Source organism: Neolamprologus multifasciatus, chromosome 6 (genome assembly GCF_963576455.1).
Source record: "Neolamprologus multifasciatus chromosome 6, fNeoMul1.2, whole genome shotgun sequence".
Classification (NCBI taxonomy): Eukaryota; Metazoa; Chordata; class Actinopteri; order Cichliformes; family Cichlidae; genus Neolamprologus; species Neolamprologus multifasciatus.
Genome location: NC_140444.1, coordinates 15014681 through 15031930, shown reverse-complemented (window position 1 = coordinate 15031930; position 17250 = coordinate 15014681). Strand labels below are relative to the sequence as shown.

General features: G+C 39.9%; 1 protein-coding gene across 2 annotated transcripts in view; it reads left to right on the top strand.

Moving 5' to 3' along the window:
• evi5l (ecotropic viral integration site 5 like) overlaps positions 1-17250 on the top strand; it is a 40501-nt gene that overhangs the window by 18129 nt on the left and 5122 nt on the right. Inside the window, exons 4-19 of one of the 2 annotated variants that reach the window (XM_085163097.1) lie at positions 196-420; positions 1284-1358; positions 1598-1723; positions 1940-2083; positions 2240-2329; positions 3111-3208; positions 3488-3548; positions 3644-3697; positions 4216-4248; positions 5085-5225; positions 8856-8972; positions 10343-10483; positions 10577-10753; positions 11229-11375; positions 11819-11914; positions 12060-12155. In XM_085163097.1, the coding sequence (XP_085019223.1) occupies positions 196-420; positions 1284-1358; positions 1598-1723; positions 1940-2083; positions 2240-2329; positions 3111-3208; positions 3488-3548; positions 3644-3697; positions 4216-4248; positions 5085-5225; positions 8856-8972; positions 10343-10483; positions 10577-10753; positions 11229-11375; positions 11819-11914; positions 12060-12155 (1821 nt within the window). The remainder of the gene's footprint in view (positions 1-195; positions 421-1283; positions 1359-1597; positions 1724-1939; positions 2084-2239; positions 2330-3110; positions 3209-3487; positions 3549-3643; positions 3698-4215; positions 4249-5084; positions 5226-8855; positions 8973-10342; positions 10484-10576; positions 10754-11228; positions 11376-11818; positions 11915-12059; positions 12156-17250) is intronic. The other variant, XM_085163098.1, reaches the window with a different exon arrangement.

Below are 17250 nucleotides of genomic sequence, written 5' to 3'. Positions count from 1 at the left end.
ACAGAAGCGATCATCACTGGCCATCACCAGTAGGCGGTAGGTGAAGTGTCTTGCCCAAGGACACAACGACCAAGACTGTCCGAGCCGGGGCTCAAACCGGCAACCTTCCGGTTACAAGACAAACTGCCAACTCTTTGAGCCACGACTGCCCTGTACTCCATTTTAATATCACTTGTTTCACTCTGTATCTTCCAGGAGTTGATCAGAAAGGGCATTCCTCATCATTTCCGGGCCATCGTGTGGCAGCTTCTGGGCAACGCCACAGACATGCCGGTGAAGAACCAGTACTCTGAACTGCTGAAGATGTCCTCCCCCTGCGAGAAGCTAATCCGCAGAGATATCGCCCGCACCTACCCTGAGCACGAGTTCTTCAAAGGCCAGGACAGCCTCGGACAGGAGGTCCTCTTCAATGTCATGAAGGTGAGAACTTCAGCGTTTGATCACCTCAAGGTCTGAATTTATCAGGGGGAAGGGCTTTTTTGTATTTTTGAAACATGGTTTATCATCTGTAAAAACTGACTTATTTACACTGTGAGTTTGAAATATGTGTATTGGTCACACTGGAGAAAAAATAGGACCAAACCAAAAATGGTTACAAGCACTAAGCGCTGATTTTGTTTGAGCCGCAGTCTTCAATCACTCTGTAGTGTCACTGTAGCACAACAGCCAGATGAACAGTCAACTTTCTGGAATTTCCTTCACGTGCTTTCTTAAATGACACATCTACAAATAAATGTCTGGACGAGAACGACTAATATGGATATGTTGATTTGACAGTGGTGTGAAATTATTGTATTTAGCTATTGTATTAATATTTTTTTTAAATTCCGACTTTATTTCAGAATGACAGGAAGTGCTGTGTAGTTTTAATGAAACCCTAACATGCAAAGCTAAAAGCCATTTTTAAACCTTTAATCTTTCTGCAACAAATGGAAGGATTTGATTGGCTGTGTCTTTTTGATCAGACTGAGTTTTACCTTCGTAATGTGATTTTTGTTCCTGGGGAGAAAAACAAATTGCAGAGACACACAAAAATGTGGAAATATGTTTACTGTCATGGAGACGAGCTCGTTTCCTGTCTGCAAATCAGTCGAGCTCCCTTATAGCTGAGCTGCTCAGGAAATGAAGGGACCTCTGGTGACTTGTTGGTCCTGTCGCTAGGTCTGATTGTCCTGTCACAAATAAAGATGTATTTTTCTAAACATACAGAACATAGTAACTGAAATCTAGTGTGTGTGTGTGTGTGTGTGTGTGTGCGCGCATCCTTTTTTTCCTTTTTTCAGGCGTACTCTCTGGTGGATCGAGAGGTGGGCTACTGCCAGGGCAGCGCATTCATTGTTGGATTGCTACTAATGCAGGTAATTGTCAAACGGTGTGCTGCAGGAAACTGAACCATAAGAGAATATTTTGCCTCAAGGCTCAGCACATTTTATCTGTAAACAATCTCTTTATTATAGCCACAGTTATTTATGTAGCAGGTCTTTGAAAAATGAAAGTGCAGTTAATTTGTTTTTTGAGATTTCTGTGAAATAGAGATGGTGTATAATACACAGTCCAGCACAGTTTGATTTCTAACAATCTTCTCGCCTTCTCCCAGATGCCAGAGGAGGAGGCCTTTTGTGTTTTTGTTCGTCTGATGCAGGAGTATCGCCTGAGGGAGCTCTTCAAGCCCAGCATGGCAGAGCTCGGTCTCTGCATCTACCAGTTTGAATATCTGCTACAGGTAAAAAGGAAGCAGGAGTGTGCATCTAAAAAACGATAAATGTTGCAGTGTGAACGCTCTCCACAAAGGGGCAGCAGATCTTTCTTTTCTTTTTTGTTTTTTTAATCTCCAGCACATCACTTCCTTTTCAGGTATGTTCTCTTGGGTCTATTTTAGTTTTTTGAGATGTTAACTTTCTTTCCTGTTTTTGTTTTTTGTTAACTTTTGTGATTTCAGGAGCAGCTTCCAGAGCTGAATGTCCATTTCCGGTCCCAGAGTTTCCACACTTCCATGTATGCCTCATCCTGGTTCCTCACGCTTTTTCTCACCTTTCTCCCTCTTCCTGTCGCCACACGCATCTTTGATATTTTCATGTATGAGGTAAGAAATATACAAAGCATACAAAATATCGAAAGATTGGTTATAACTGTGGATATGTTCCACCTTACTAATTGTGTTTTTCAGCTATATATATACATATATATACATATACACACACACACACACAAATTTATACAATATCTGACCTCTCTGCAGGGCCTAGAGATTATCTTCCGTGTAGGCCTGGCAATCCTGCAGTACAACCAGACTGACCTCATTCAGCTGGACATGGAGGGCATGTCACAGGTACGCAGCTGTAGCTTTGCGGTGCCTTCTGCAGAAATTGTTTCGTGCACAGATTGAGCCATGAGTCAAAGGCTGAACGTCCCACTTTCCTTTTTGCACGCAAGCTTCCTGAGCTACAAATCTAAAGTTATGATCTAATTTGATAAAAATAAGCTGCTCTCATTTACTTCCATTCAACGTGATTTTATCTGATTGTCTTCTATGAAATGGAACACTGACTTGCTGCTGAATTTTTCACTATGTTTGTGTTTAAATATTGTGCCCGTCAGGCAGCGTCCACAATCTGGATTAACAGCAATTCAGTAGAAAACGTGTAATTTTTTGTTGCTCACTAATTAAAACCTTTTAGATAGGTGAATTTGATCTGGATCTTAATTTCTTATCTTTGATCATTTCTTATCTTTATCTTCATCACAAAACCTGAGGAAAAAACATTAAGTTTGTACCTGCCAGCCTGTACATTTCCCAGTTTTTTGACTTGCACTGCAAACTTGAATTAATTTGAATACTGTATATGCTTCCAATTCCTAGAAGTGCATATACATTTTTACGCATGCCATATGAGACTGTCATGTCATTGAATCAAAGTATATTAAAATATCTTAGTTTCTTTTTTTGTTTTTGTTTTTTTTAAGCAGGAGCTCCTGGCTTGCCTCAAGGCCTTTTGTAAATCTGTGGCTGTTTTTTCTTCAGTCATTAAAAAAAAAAGCGAGTCTCTGCATCTTCATTAAATATGAATGACCATCTTTGTCATGTGCGTTTCTCCCTTGGGGTCTGCCAGCATTTCCAGAAGGTGATCCCCCACCAGTTTGACAGCTGCCCAGACAAGCTGATCCTCAGGGCCTACCAGGTCAAATACAACCCCAAGAGGATGAAGAAGTAAGAACGCTCGTTAGTCGGCTAACAAATGGTCAGACTTAAAGCTGGAGAGCCTTTATGTAGACCAGTGAGAGTTTTGTTTGTGTCTTACTAATGCTGAGGTTTCTACACTTAAGCGTGTGCATGGTTGTTGTTGTGCGTTTGTGCTGTTTAGGTAACTTCTGAAAGTTGTTTTTCTGCGCTGTACACCTCAGATCTTTGGCTTTTAAACATTATAGTTAAAAACAAGGAAGATTGAGGTAACATTATGTTTTCTTACTGTTGTATCTTTCTCCTCAGACTTGAGAAAGAATACACCACCATCAAGAACAAAGAAATGGAGGAGCAAATTGAAATTAAGGTGCTTATATCTTGTTTGTTTGTACTGCAATAAAATATTTGAAAAGTGAAGTGAAGCAAACATTTTCCACTTGTCTTTCCTCTCTCTGTGTTCAGAGGTTACGCACAGAAAACAGGCTGCTGAAGCAGAGGATCGAAACCTTGGAGAAGGTGAGATAGGCAGATGTGACTTCAGTTTATCTAAATGCTAATAAATATGAGAACTTCACTGAAATAGAGAAATTGGATGAGCCTGAGCTAACACGCTTCACATTTTGATTCTAGTTAAATTCTGTGTGGTTCGGGGTTGAAATTTACAACTTACGAATATACTGTTATTGGTTTTCTTTCCTGTGTGTGTGTGTGTGTGTGTGAAAGAGAGAGAGTATGTGTATGTGAGAGAGTGTGTGTGTGCACCTGCGTGTGCCCGCCTTTTGTGCTGTTTCAGCACGCTGCTTTTGTTCATATTTTCCTCTTCTGTGAAATAGTTTTCTGAGTGATCTCACTGCTGCCTCTTTATTCCCTCACAAACATGTCTGTGTTTGGTTTCTCAACTTTTTCTTACGTCCCTCCTCTTGGAATTCATCCTGGTTTTTCTTGTGTTTTATCCTTCCTGGTGACCCACTGCTTTTCACTCTCTTCATCTCTTTATTTTCATCCTCTTGTTCCTCTCCTTCGTTGCGCTGTAGGAGAGTGCTGCTCTTGCAGACAGACTGATACAGGTAGAGTACTGTAAACCACTTTCCCACTGACCTTGCTGTCCTTTGTCCTACTCACACTCTGCTCCTCTACCGTCCTGCATTGCTTCTCTCCCTCTCCTGTAACAGCATCCTGCCAAAAGTGCATGAAAGCTTTTTGTTTACATCGTATATTTGTCTCTAGCCCACAAGACAATCCTTTAATGCCTGAATGCATGTAGTATTTATCCATGATGGAGACTGATGACGTTGTACAATCCCTGCATGAGGCATGTTGAAGTTCAGCTATTATTATCATTAATTTTTATTTGAATACCTACAATTAAGGAAAATTTGAATGAAATGTACATTTATTTGCTTTCTTGCTAAACGCTCTAGAAGGTATAGATACGTGATTTGATATTGAATGTGTTTGATTTAATTTGTACAAAATTGTAGAAAAAGATACACCAGAAACTTGTTTTCTTCATGGTCATGCTTGAGATCTAATAATTGTTAAGCAAGTTAAACAACAGAGACAGAGACTGAGACTGAGTTTTAAGTTTTTTATTGCTTTCAGATACAGCCAGGTTAGCTTTCTGTCTGTGTTTCAATTCATCATGCTAAACGGAGCTAGTTGGTTGTTAGCTTTAGCTTTAAAGGACAGATGTAAGAGTGTGAGTGATATCCTCAGCTAGCTGATTTACAAGAAAGCAAATAAATCTCCTTACTAAAATGTTGACTCTCAGTATGACATGAAGCAAAGTTCTCTATAACCATTATATGGTTGTTTTCCCTTTTCCCCCTGCATAGTCTGAATTTGAAAATTGCACTCCACTGACAATTTTAAATGTCATCCTATTTTGGTCGCGCTATTCCAGGGTCAGGTGACTAGGGCGCAGGAAGCAGAGGAGAACTATGTGATCAAGCGAGAGCTGGCGGTGGTGAGGCAGCAGTGCACCACAGCTAGCGAGAGCCTTGAGAAAGCACAGGACACCATCCGAGAGCTACAACAACAGAGGGTAAAAGAATGAATTAATAAATGAACCATGATAGCAAGATGAACTGTTTCCCTCCTGCCTACAGTCTTTATGTTGTCCTATATTTAACTTACAGATAGGCTCTGTAAGCTGTGTATTTCCTGATAATGTTTTTACTGTTTGTCAGATTATTTGGACTCAGGGGCACAAATGTTGCAAACATTCAAGTGATTTCGCTAGAATGCAACACAATTTGATCAGATTTCAATGTCAGTATATCAAAAGATTTACAACTTAACTAAAAGATTGTCAACTAACCGATTATATCAAAGTTCACTTTGTTGTCAAAGACACACACACACTCTAGCATGATTGTTAGTATGAGCCAATCATAGACTGTATATGAAAAAAGGACAAAGCCACTATAGCATCATTTGTGAAGCGCCAAAGTTGCCCTTCTAGCTGGCGCCATGTTGGCCAATTGTGGCAAAATTTGGATTAGGAATCTTCCTGGTGACTGATTTCTTAGTCAATTAAACATGGGGTAAAAAATCAGACTAACCAACTAGTCTAAAACTAAAAAACACTCTGATATTAAGTAAATTTGAGAACCGTTTAATGCCAAAAACTAATAACAAAGGCAAACACTTAATCAACTTCTTCAACAATGAATCATTCCACTTAACTATATTAGTCATCTAGTCGACTAGTCGCACACATCCCTAATTTGGATGAGAGAGTGGTGCGTAAACTTGTCAGCTAGCTCACGCAAGTTAAATAAAATATAAGTAAAATATATGTATAATTACAAATATACAATTGTTCCAGTACTATCACAGTGGGGCGGTTAAGCTCCGTGAATTAGCAGGAAGTGATTAGCTGAAGCTGGATTGGTACCCGTCAGTCAGTCTTTGCGGCGATGTTTTCAGTTTTCAAACTCAAACGTTGCAGCTTGGTATGAACAGACTGTCAGACTGACTCATGGCTCGTTTAAGTTATCCCATGGTGGGAATGATGTACTAATGCTATATTTTATACAAGCTTGTGGAAAACGGATAAAAAAAACAAAAAAACAATTGGGGCCGACTGCGCCTCTCAAATATGGTCAGACTAGTCCGACTAGCGTTGGTTTGTTTCCGATATTTTTCTTTATGCTGCTTTGATAACAAAGTAGTGAGTCACACATTTGTATTTTCTCACAAACCTTCAAAGAAAATCGGTGATTAACCTGTGAGCTAACCCCGCAAAGTTGCAAAGCTCAGCGCCCAAAAATGAAACCGTTCAAGTTCTGTTTTAGCAAGATGTTTACATACAGATGAGGCACAGAGACTTCTACAGTTTTCACACCATGGAGGTGAGGTTTATGAGGTGAAATCTAGTTAGTCTAGCTCTGGAGGAGAGCCAAATAATGTGGAACCTATCACTGTCTAAAAAATACTGTTGGACGCCAGTGAAGCCAGTCTGACTGTTACGGCTGCCATTCAACAAGCTTTTAGTAATGGAAATATAGTTACTCCCAAAGGACAGAACAAAAAGAGATGTGAGCCCCAGATAAAACAAAGAGGAAGAAGACCATGAACCAATCACACAATGGGCCATCGAATACAGGCGTCTCTCTCAAACTAGTCCTGGAAAACTAGAAGAACCGAAACCAAACTGAAAACAGTAGTTCCAGGAGCTCCCGACTCAACCTGTACAGAATAAACAAAGCTATGAAAGCAACAGATTGTTAAAGCTTGTGCTGATGGAGATCTGGGGGGATCCAAGACGCCAATGGCCGACCCTCCTGCTCTACTTTCTCCGGGTTTATATTCGTGCAGCAAGCCATCAACAGCCAATGAACACTAACAATAAATCTGCAAAGAAAGAGGGCGCAGGTTAATCAGGGTGACAATAAAAAACTGGACCAACAGGCTGAGGTCGCACGTAACACTGATGACGGCCGTAAAGGTTGCACGTGTACATTTTACAGAGCAGCTGTTTGTTGTTTTGAGTTGCTGTACGTGTGATACACAGCCTGATTGGAAGTAATAGTGTGACTATGATTAAATGTTGAAACTTGTTTTGTTAATGTAGCATAGATTATTAAAACGTGGTTTCAGTTAAACACTCAAGGAAAAGCTAATCAGACTGTATTTGGTGCACATTACTGTAAAGTTAAAAGAAGTGATCCTACATTATAGGATGACTGATTTTTGTTTTTAATTCATTCAAGTTCTGTGAGTCTGTGCAGTTCAGAGGCACACGATATTGGAATTATTATACAAATTAGAGTTGGGTGTAATTTAACATGTAATTCATGTATAAACTGTATTTGCCTCCCAAAACAGTATAAATATCATATTTTAATATTATTTATTTATTTTTACATATAATATTGTTCAAGGAAAAATATGAAAACTGACTTTCCAAACATTTTTATATGTACGAGAGACTCTCCTTCTCTACTGTGAATTTCTAGTAAATATGATGTTTAGTATAGTATTTAGTATTTAACGCCACATTGGGTTTAACAGAGAACACCCACGTTTGCTTTTCCACATGCATGAGTAAATGTATGCATGTCAGTTTCTGTATGTTCCGCAACCGCTTTACTGACTTACTCAAAAAAAAAAGTTTTGTGGTCTTTGCCAGTGCTGTTAACCAAAGCTTTGCTCTTAATATTTATAGATTCAACTCACACCTACCTGTGGGAAGGTGGTGTGAAGAGCAACTGCACGATGTGAAGGGAGCAGATGGTTCACTAAAATGATAATTTGCTTTGCTTTAAAAGAAAAACTCCCGTCACTGATTTTTCTCTAAATGATGTCATTGTTACATGTGCGTCTATTCCAGCTCAGATTGCTGGTACCCATCACCCACCAGGGTTCACACACCTCCAGACACTCTCAATCTTCTTTGATAACCAAGACTGAGAAGCCAAAAATGACAAATCACGAATCTTGCAGTCACGCTATGTACTTGCCCAATTTCAAGCGTTTGTAATTTGCCTCATTGGAAAGTATTTTTCCACTCAGCTCTCTCTTTTTTTTTTTCTTTGCTGCTTTCATATTCATAGCTTTGCAGTTTCCCCTTGATGTGGTGACACGTTAGTGTACAGTAGCATGCTGACATCACAGACAGCGGGACACAAGTGCACCTTCATGGCAGCTAAATTTAGGTTGTTGGCTGTTTTGAAGGTTGTACACAGACATTTCTAGGCGTAGGTAACATATTTGGATTTTACTCGCTCACTACTTGCAGTTGAGAATGGATGCTTTTGGTTTATTTTTTTAGAAAAGTGTAAGTCTAACACTGCTGCTGGGAATCGCGTCCATTTATTCCCCCACAAATAGCTCATTGATAGGTCATGTTTCCATCTCTCTGTGGAATTCCTTGTCTCCCGTTTCTTCCTTTTTCAGGAAACTAAATGTAAAAGAAACCGAAAGAGAGATACATAACACTACCTTGAGTTTTCACCCCTTGCAAGATTGTGGTAATCTTAGCTGAACTGTTAAACTGGTCTGCAAATGAGAGTGAAATGAAAGCCAAGCTCTGTTCAAAAACCTAATATTCTCATCAATAAATAAATATCGGTATACAAATACCAGGTAGAAAAGGCTGCTCAACTACAACTAAAGTAAATAAAAGTTGACCTACATTATATCTTTAACACTAGGATGTTTGTTTCAGTACACAGAGCAGTTTGTGAGCAATCTGCAGACCGAGCTGGAGCAGTCGAGGCTCCGCGAGGCCGAACTGCTTGGAGCTCTGAAGGAAATGCAAGACAAGGTGCTCGATCTGGAAAAGGTGAGCTCACAAACATGCCTTTTTTTTTTTTTTTTTTTTTTTTTTTGAAACTGTGTGAAAGAGAATAGAGTGTGAACAGCAAGCAGACAGAAGGCGTGTGATTCTGTGAATGTGGTAAAGTCTGTCTGACCGTTAACCAACCTGTCTAACGTTTAATCCAAACACTCAAACAAATGACAGACACGTTCCATTTCACAAGCTTTCATTTTCACTTGATGAGGTGTTGGAACACAAACACTCTGCTGCTTCCCGATGAAGATTTTACTGAAAATTAACTCAAAACTGGACAAACCTTTGTTTGCTTATACAGCGTCTCAAAGATTGACGAACCTGCTGGTTTGTAGTCAGGAGGTAAACATGCTAATGTTTTTGTTAGTGGCTTGTTGCACCACTTTGGTTAGGAGTGAAACAATCTCACAACTGTCTGATGTCTGAACAAAATTTCATATATCAGATAGTTGTATTAAACTATTCCTGTCCCTCTCATACTACATTTAATAAGTCTGTCGACTCCTGGTCGTCAGGGTACAGATGCCGCTGATTAGGCATGGTCACATTTAGCAAATGTAATATCTGATCAAAACTGAGGTTTTCATTCAGCAGCGTCACAAAGCAGGTCAGTCGCTACATCGGCCCCCTCATCACCAATTTCAAATTATCTGCTAAAAAACTCGATTCTGTTTTTGACCAGCATTTGAACGCTTGGCGAACTAAAGCTTTTTTTTCTTATCTAGGAAAAACAACATTTCCTGTAAGTCAATAATTTGAAACTAAACTCCTATGCTTTCCCATGTCTAGATTATTTTATCTCCCATGAATGTGCACCCCTCAGTCTCCTCTGGTCCATCTTCATTTCAGCCAGAAGTTCTCACCACTGCTCACACATCAGCTCTATCATTTCTTTCTTTTAGTCCTGTAAGATTTAGAATTTTAAAATTAGATTACCTACCGTGACCAGGCTCGTGTTTAGATATAGCAGATCTGCTGAGACCTTACTCTAGCAGTCAGCTTCTCTTATCATCTGATCAGGGCCTATTTCAGCTGTGGTTCACACCACTGTTTGTATGTGTTATATATTATATATTAAGATGCATACAATTCTTTAATGTGTGGTTTCTATTCAAGTGTTACAAAAGTAAAGTTACTGTTAATTATAATTATTATTATTATTAACAATAACGATAATGATAACAATAATACTGTGGGTACTGTGGTACATTCTGTATTAATCACCAAGGTATATTGTGTTTCACTGAAATCTAATAAGGATTCCCTTCCTCATAAAACCTTTCCCATGTGCGTCCTCATATATGCATTAGGCTGCGTGTGTGAATTTGCTAACTTATAACCGTGAAATGTTTACTATCTAGAGGAGCAGTTGCCTGCCAGATGAGAACAACTTGGCGACCCTGCAGGAAGAAGTGAAGCAAATGAAGCTGAGGGAGCTGGAGACGCTGCGCTCATTCAGGGAGATGCAGGAGGCTGTCACTGAGCTGAACCAGCGCTGGCAGGTAAAATGGGAACAGATCTCTCATCTGTTTGGTGGAGTGCATGAGTGCGCATAATGTACCAGCAGCCAGTTACACCTGTCTGCTCTTTCGCAGCATCATATGTCCCGTAGCAGCAGCACTGGTGGTGGGGGCGGGCACTGGAAGGAATCGCCGAAGAAGAACGCCATGAATGAGCTGCAGGACAAACTGATGACGGTTAGGCTGAGGGAGGCTCAAGCCCAGGCGGAGCTCCGAGAGGTTAAACTTAAAGCCCTGCAGCTGGAGAGTCAGGTAGGTGCTGTATAAATACATTGAACTGCCACACTGCAGCAGTGGGCTTGTGAGTCCTTCTCTGATGTATGCAAGATTGCGAAGCATAAAAGTTGTCATGTTTGTTTATTTTACACATTTATAAGAATGAATATAACTTGCTGAACTAAGGAAGTCAGCCCTGTGGTGCTGGGATATTACATTTTGTTTTGCTTTTTCAATTATGAATGTGCATTGTGCCTGACATGCACATAATGAAAATGAAACAAAGTATAACTGAATCAGAACAGATTTGATGTTTGTTAAGTTAATTGTTAGACCATAGTGCCACTTGTGAGATGTTTTTGTTTTCATTCATTGGGTTTTGTTGTTGTTGTTGTTGTTGTTTTTTGTGTGTTTTGCAGTCTTCGGTTTTAGAAAATTGTGCTTCTTTTTCAGACTTTCATAAATATAAGAGCTCTACTCTCACCATCTTCCATTTAACCTCTTGTTTTAGAACCAGATCCACAGCAAACTGATCGGACGCAACGAGCAGGAACGCTCTGCCCTGCAGGACCGACTCCAGATGGTGGCCAATCAGAACAAAGCTCTGCAGGCCCAGCTCAACGAGATGAAGAGGAAGCAGGCCGAATCAGACTGCAAGGTCTGGATAGTGAAAGGTGGAAAGAGAGGCAGAAGAGCAGATTTAACAGAAAAGAGCAGAGTGATGTGGAGAGCAGCATTTTCTTATTATTAAGAATTATTAATAGGAAACTAAAATCTGTAATAGAAAAAGAAACCTTTTGACTGAAGACAAAAAAAAAAGAACAGAGAAGATAAAAAGATACATGAGAAATGTTGAAAAATGGTCTGAGCATAAATTCTGGGGTTCACATCCTGAAAAAGATCAACAGATGTAATAGAGGAAGTCTAGAATGAAAGATGAATGACACAGCAGGATGTAGAGACAATTTATTGTTACTATCTCTAATTGAAATCCATTAAAAGATTGTCATTATAAATGCTCACTTATTACCCAGAAAATATTGTTTAACTTTTTTTTTTCTTCCTGTCAATGTGCTTCCTTCCTCCCTGTGATGCATGTAGAGTAAAGAGGAGGTGATGGCAGTGCGACTGAGGGAAGCTGACAGTATGGCTGCGATGGCTGAACTCAGGCAGAAGATCGCTGAACTGGAGATTCAGGTGTGTGTGCTCGTGTACTTCAGTGTCTGTCTGAGTGCATCCTTGTATAAACATTTGGATCTGTGGTCTTAGCCAGTTAAGTGATCAATGTATTAATCAAAGTGAATTCAGTTTTAACCTTGTGTGTCTGAAATTTGATTTTTAGAAGGAGGAAGGGCTGATCCAGGGCCAGCTGAACCACTCTGACTCCAGACAGTACATCAACCAGCTCCGGGACCAGATCGCCGAGCTCAAGAACGAGGTGAGGCAACCTTCTCCACATAGTCACAAACGAGCAGGCTCACATATTCAAGTCAGCCACTTGTCTGAAATGCTGGGTGCAAACAAAAAAATACCCTATTTGTAGGGTTTTATACTAAAACACAGCAAACCTGTAGCTGTTAAAACTACATACCAATGCAGTATTCACCATGGAAACATGAAACAATAGAAACATTTTTCAAAGCTGCCTGATTCTTTTTGTTATTTTCACTCCAAATGATTAATTAATTGAATATTCATCAGAATAATGAGTAGTTTGAACCATTTCATGCTTTGCTATACTGGGAAGAAAAAAAGAAACAAGTTACGACAGGTAAAAACATTTAGTGATATTTTAATCCCACTGATGTAAATGTCAGTTCATGGAAGCAGATGTTAGAAGTGGTTACCTGATAAAGATCCATGAAAACAAAGTGCACCATTACTGTACGTAGGATCATCAGCAAGAGTGAACACCTCTTTAAAAGCAGACATTTTGGCAGTTTGCAGGTCTGGGGCATTCAGGTGTGAATGCAAAAGAGGAAAGACTTAGAGAAGCAATTGTTCCTGCCCATCAGTCTGGGGTGGGTTACATCCATTTCCAAAAAAGCTGTCAGTCATTCTACAGTGAGAAATATTATTTACAAGTGGAAAGCATTTATGAGAGTGGCCAGTCTTCCCTGGAGTGGACATCCCAACAAATTCACTTCAAGGTCCGACCGTGCAATGTTCAGACAAATTACAAGAAACCTGAGATACATCTCTTACTCTACAGGCCTCAGTGATTATGTTAAATGTCAACAGTCATGACAGTACAGTTAGAAAAAGACTGAACGAGTATGGCTTGTTTGGAAGGACTACCAGGAGAAACCCTCTTCTCTCTAAAAGGAACATGCCAACATGGCTTAGGTTTAAAATGTTGCTTCAGAACAAACAAGACTCCTGGAACAATGACATTAGGACAGCCAAGACCAAAGTGGTGGTGTTTTGTCATAATGCACAGCACCACGTTAGGTCAAAACCTAATATCAGCACATATCATATGCATATCAGCACAAACACCTCATACAGGCTGTCAAACGTGATAATGGTGGAGGGGCAATTTGCGTTTGTTTTGCAGCCACAGGATGTGGGAACTTTGCAATCACTGAGTCACATGTGAACATCCCTGTATACCAAAGTATTCTAGAGTCAAATGTGAGCCCATTTGTCCATGTTTCCACTAAAGTTTCCACCCAAATTTGGTCATCCGAGGGGTCGGTGATCCGAAGCACGGAACATCTATCAAATCTACAACAGGAAGGCTGAAAAGAAAAGAATCAAAGTGTTTCAGTGAGGTCAAAGTCCAGAGCTCAAGCCTTTTGAAATGTTGTGGCATGATCTCATTAGAGATGTGCATAAACAAATGCCCACACACCTCAGTGAACTAAGTAATGAGGAGTGGCCAGAATCTTCCACAAAAACAGATAGTCATACAGAAAATGATTGTTTTTCTCTGGTTTTCTGATTTTTATCAAAAATATTTTTTGCTTTTTTATCATGGATAAAAACAGGACATCCAGTCCAGATAAGTTTTCAAGACACCATTAAATAGAAAGAAGCAGAGACAGACTGGAAACCTGGCCGGTGGACTTTTTAACCATACTGAACACAATCATGGAGAGTGAGAGGATGCCTGAGGAACGGGGAGGAAGTGTACTCAAACTGGTTTTCATGCCAAGGGTGTTGTGCAGAACTGTAGTAACTATGGAGATAGAGTTGAAGAGCCACACCATGAAGGTGTTGGACCCAGTTGCTGAAGCTAGGTTAAGAAGAGAGGTGATCATCAGGCATCAGCAGTATGGCTTTTGATGTGATGTTTGCTTCAAGTGTTGATGGAGTAGGTCAGAGAAGATCAGGAGGAGCTTCGCTCAGGGTCTGTGGATCTAGAGCAGGGGTCTCGAACTCTTGGTCCGTATACTGACGTGAAGAAATATCATGCAGTTTGACCCTTGAAGCTACTTTTTTGTTAGGGAGGATTTGTTTGTTATTGAGTGCGATGTTAAAATAAGTTCTTTAAAAAGCCAAAGATTATTTAACATGAAGTCAATATGAGCAGCGAGTACAAACATGTTGAGGGATTGGCTGTGTTAGTTCAGTGTGAGAGTTTTTTGTAAAGAAAACAATTTTAACTAGCTGTCAAAAACTAATGTTTAAACTTATGTCTGCATTTTTATTTTGTTAAATACGAACAAAATTATAGCAGAAGTGCTGCCGCGTGTCTGACCAGAAGGAGAGTACCAATTTGTTTATTTGGTACTTCAATGAAAGGTTGTAGTTAGTTAAGAGTGAGGGGGATTTTTTTTTTTTTTTTTTTGGTAGTTTTTCTTGTTATACAATATTTTAAATTTTAAAAAACAAAACACTATATTTTTAGAAATATTTGTGGGTGTTTGTTTGGTTATTTTTGTACTACTTGAACACTAAAGTTCCCTCCAATGAGATGGCAGTGACAGCAGTGGCCCACAGTTCATTTAAGTTTGAGACCCCTGATCTAGAGGAAGAATGTGGTAGAAGGCCAAAAGAGGAACTGTGACACTGCATGAGGAAGTCAAGAGAGGCAGAGAAGTAGTGAGGGTGATGAGGTGTGCAGTAAGAGTGCCAAATGGGTTTAAGGTGAGGGTGACAATAGATCATCGAGTGGCTTTGAGATTCTTGTTTTCAATGGTGATGGACAAGCTAACCAATGGGGTCAGGCAGGATTCTCTGTGGACCACAATATTATGTTGCTTGCTACGATGTTGACAAAGGAATTCCAGATATATTAGACAAAGGATGGTAGATATGGTGTTGCTAGGCAGCAGGAAAGTCAGGCAGGAAGTCCTCAGAGGAGCTTCATGGATGTAGTTAAGGAGGACATGCCAGGCGGTTGGTGTGATGCTAGGGTGAGATGGAGGTAGATGATCCCCTGTGGTGAACCCTAAAAGGGGCGGCTGGGGGAAAAGAAGAAGACAAAGACAGAGTATTGCCAATAATTAAAAACATTTCTAAAGGAATAATCCAAACTGATGTCTCTTCCACATTTTAGGAACAAAAGCAGCTAAATTACAAGCACTCAGATTACTAAAATTACTTATTTATTTTTGTCAGCATTCTAAAAAGTCTCTGGATATTTACCAAGAATTCATTAAATACATCCATTCATTATTTCATTAACACGTCACTTACTGTAGACTCAGTCACTTGGTCAGTTAGGTAGCTTTGAAAGGATATGACACCATCCTGGATTTCAGCTACTAAGCTGTGATTCAGACCGGTTTGAATCTTGGCCGCGGTTCGATACTGTGTTGAAACCTGCGAAAGCATTTCTGCCCTTTTAAACGGGCCATTTAAGACATTTTTTCATTAGCTATTGATACGTATAAATGTGTGATCATTTATTAGGGGTATAAATGAACAATTTCTTTCACTTTTACTGGCTTTTCAAAATGGCGTGTGACACACAGATGCATTGTGTGTGTGTATAAGATGCTCTGCAGCTTTTGGTAACCACCACAGATGAATCTTGTCATTTATGTACAGCCTCAGAACAGATACCACTTCCACCCCAACACACGCTCAGTTGTTTCAATGTCTTTCTTGTAACAAGAGATCACTTTTCTTCTTAACAGCTGTGTTCTCATTGTTTAGTTCACATTGGACTTTAATTCTGAAAACGGGGGGTCGAAAAGAATAAACAAGCCCTGCTCAATAACTTGTTTTTGGTCTGTTATAGGCTGAGCCCACAGCTCGAGCTCTGCTGATTTTTATTATGTAATTTGACAACATTTAGTGTTATCTTGGGTTCATGAGGATAATCTCCAGCCCTGATTGGAGACAGAAAGTTATCAGTCAGCATACACTTTGGGTTTGTTCATTCAGAGAGTGTCTGTGCGTGACTAGGAGGAGGGAGTATGTTTAAACTTCAGAGTGAGGGGGCGTGATGAGACGGCCCTGCCCTTTAGCGCTCCTCTCCTCTTTTCTTCTTGTCACCCCACCACTTTTGATCAAAGCCGTGGTTTTCATAAATGAGACCGAAACTTGCGTGAGTACAGATGAGGAAGCAATGAACCATTTAGAAAAATCTCAGTATAGAGCTGAAAGCGATCATCGTACAATTGAGTCATATTGGCGTTGCTGACACATAATGAGCCATTTTATAGAATGCAGCTGAATTAATTTTACATTTTTACTTGCGCACATTTATTTTGATTCAGGTGGACATTGATTTTTTTTTGTGAAAGCAAATACTTTTCCATAGCATTTGGAGACTTGATTATCTGCCAATTTTGATGTTCCTGTTCATATTGAGAGAGACTGGAGAGAATATAACCTACGAAGCCCGGTGCCTTCTTATGTTTCTCTGCTGTAGCGTGAAGAGCTCAGACACAGTCAAAATATTTCCACTGGTTAACCACCGGTTTCCCCCTCCCCCCACCTCCCCGCCCTGCAGCTAGCTTGAGTTTATGATTGGGGGAAAACAAAAACCTCTGAGATTTGTCATGAGTCACTGTGGTACATACAAGGCTAACATGCAAAAGGCATGCATGTGAAAAGTGGTGGTATCGCTGCTGCTCACAAGAAGAACTCTGCACTCTGCTAGTTGGACATCAGCCGCGGAGTAGTAACATGCAAACGCATCCTTTTATGCTTGTACGTTTCCACAAAGCTACTTTTCTTGTCAACTTGAATAAAAATCAAATCGTACCACCACCTTCACCCTAATGACAGGTGCACGCTCAGATTTAGCTGTAAAGATCCCACAGTCCTATTTGCACATCTTTTACTGGTAAGAAAAAAATGCATCAGTGGGTTTCACAGGGTTTTGGGGTTTTTTTGTTTTTGTTTTTTGTTAACACCCAACAACCTGTTAAAAAAAATTCCAATCACCTGACATTTAGTGGCTTTGCAAAGACGTGTCAAACGTATTTAAAAGCATTAAAAACCATTAGGCCTCATGCTACAATAGTGTTCAGTAACATACACTCATTTGTCCTGTTACTTGCAAAATTCTTAACCTTTTGTCAACAGGTATTTAGGAGGAGAACGTTTAAGATAATACTGTTTATTGCACAAAC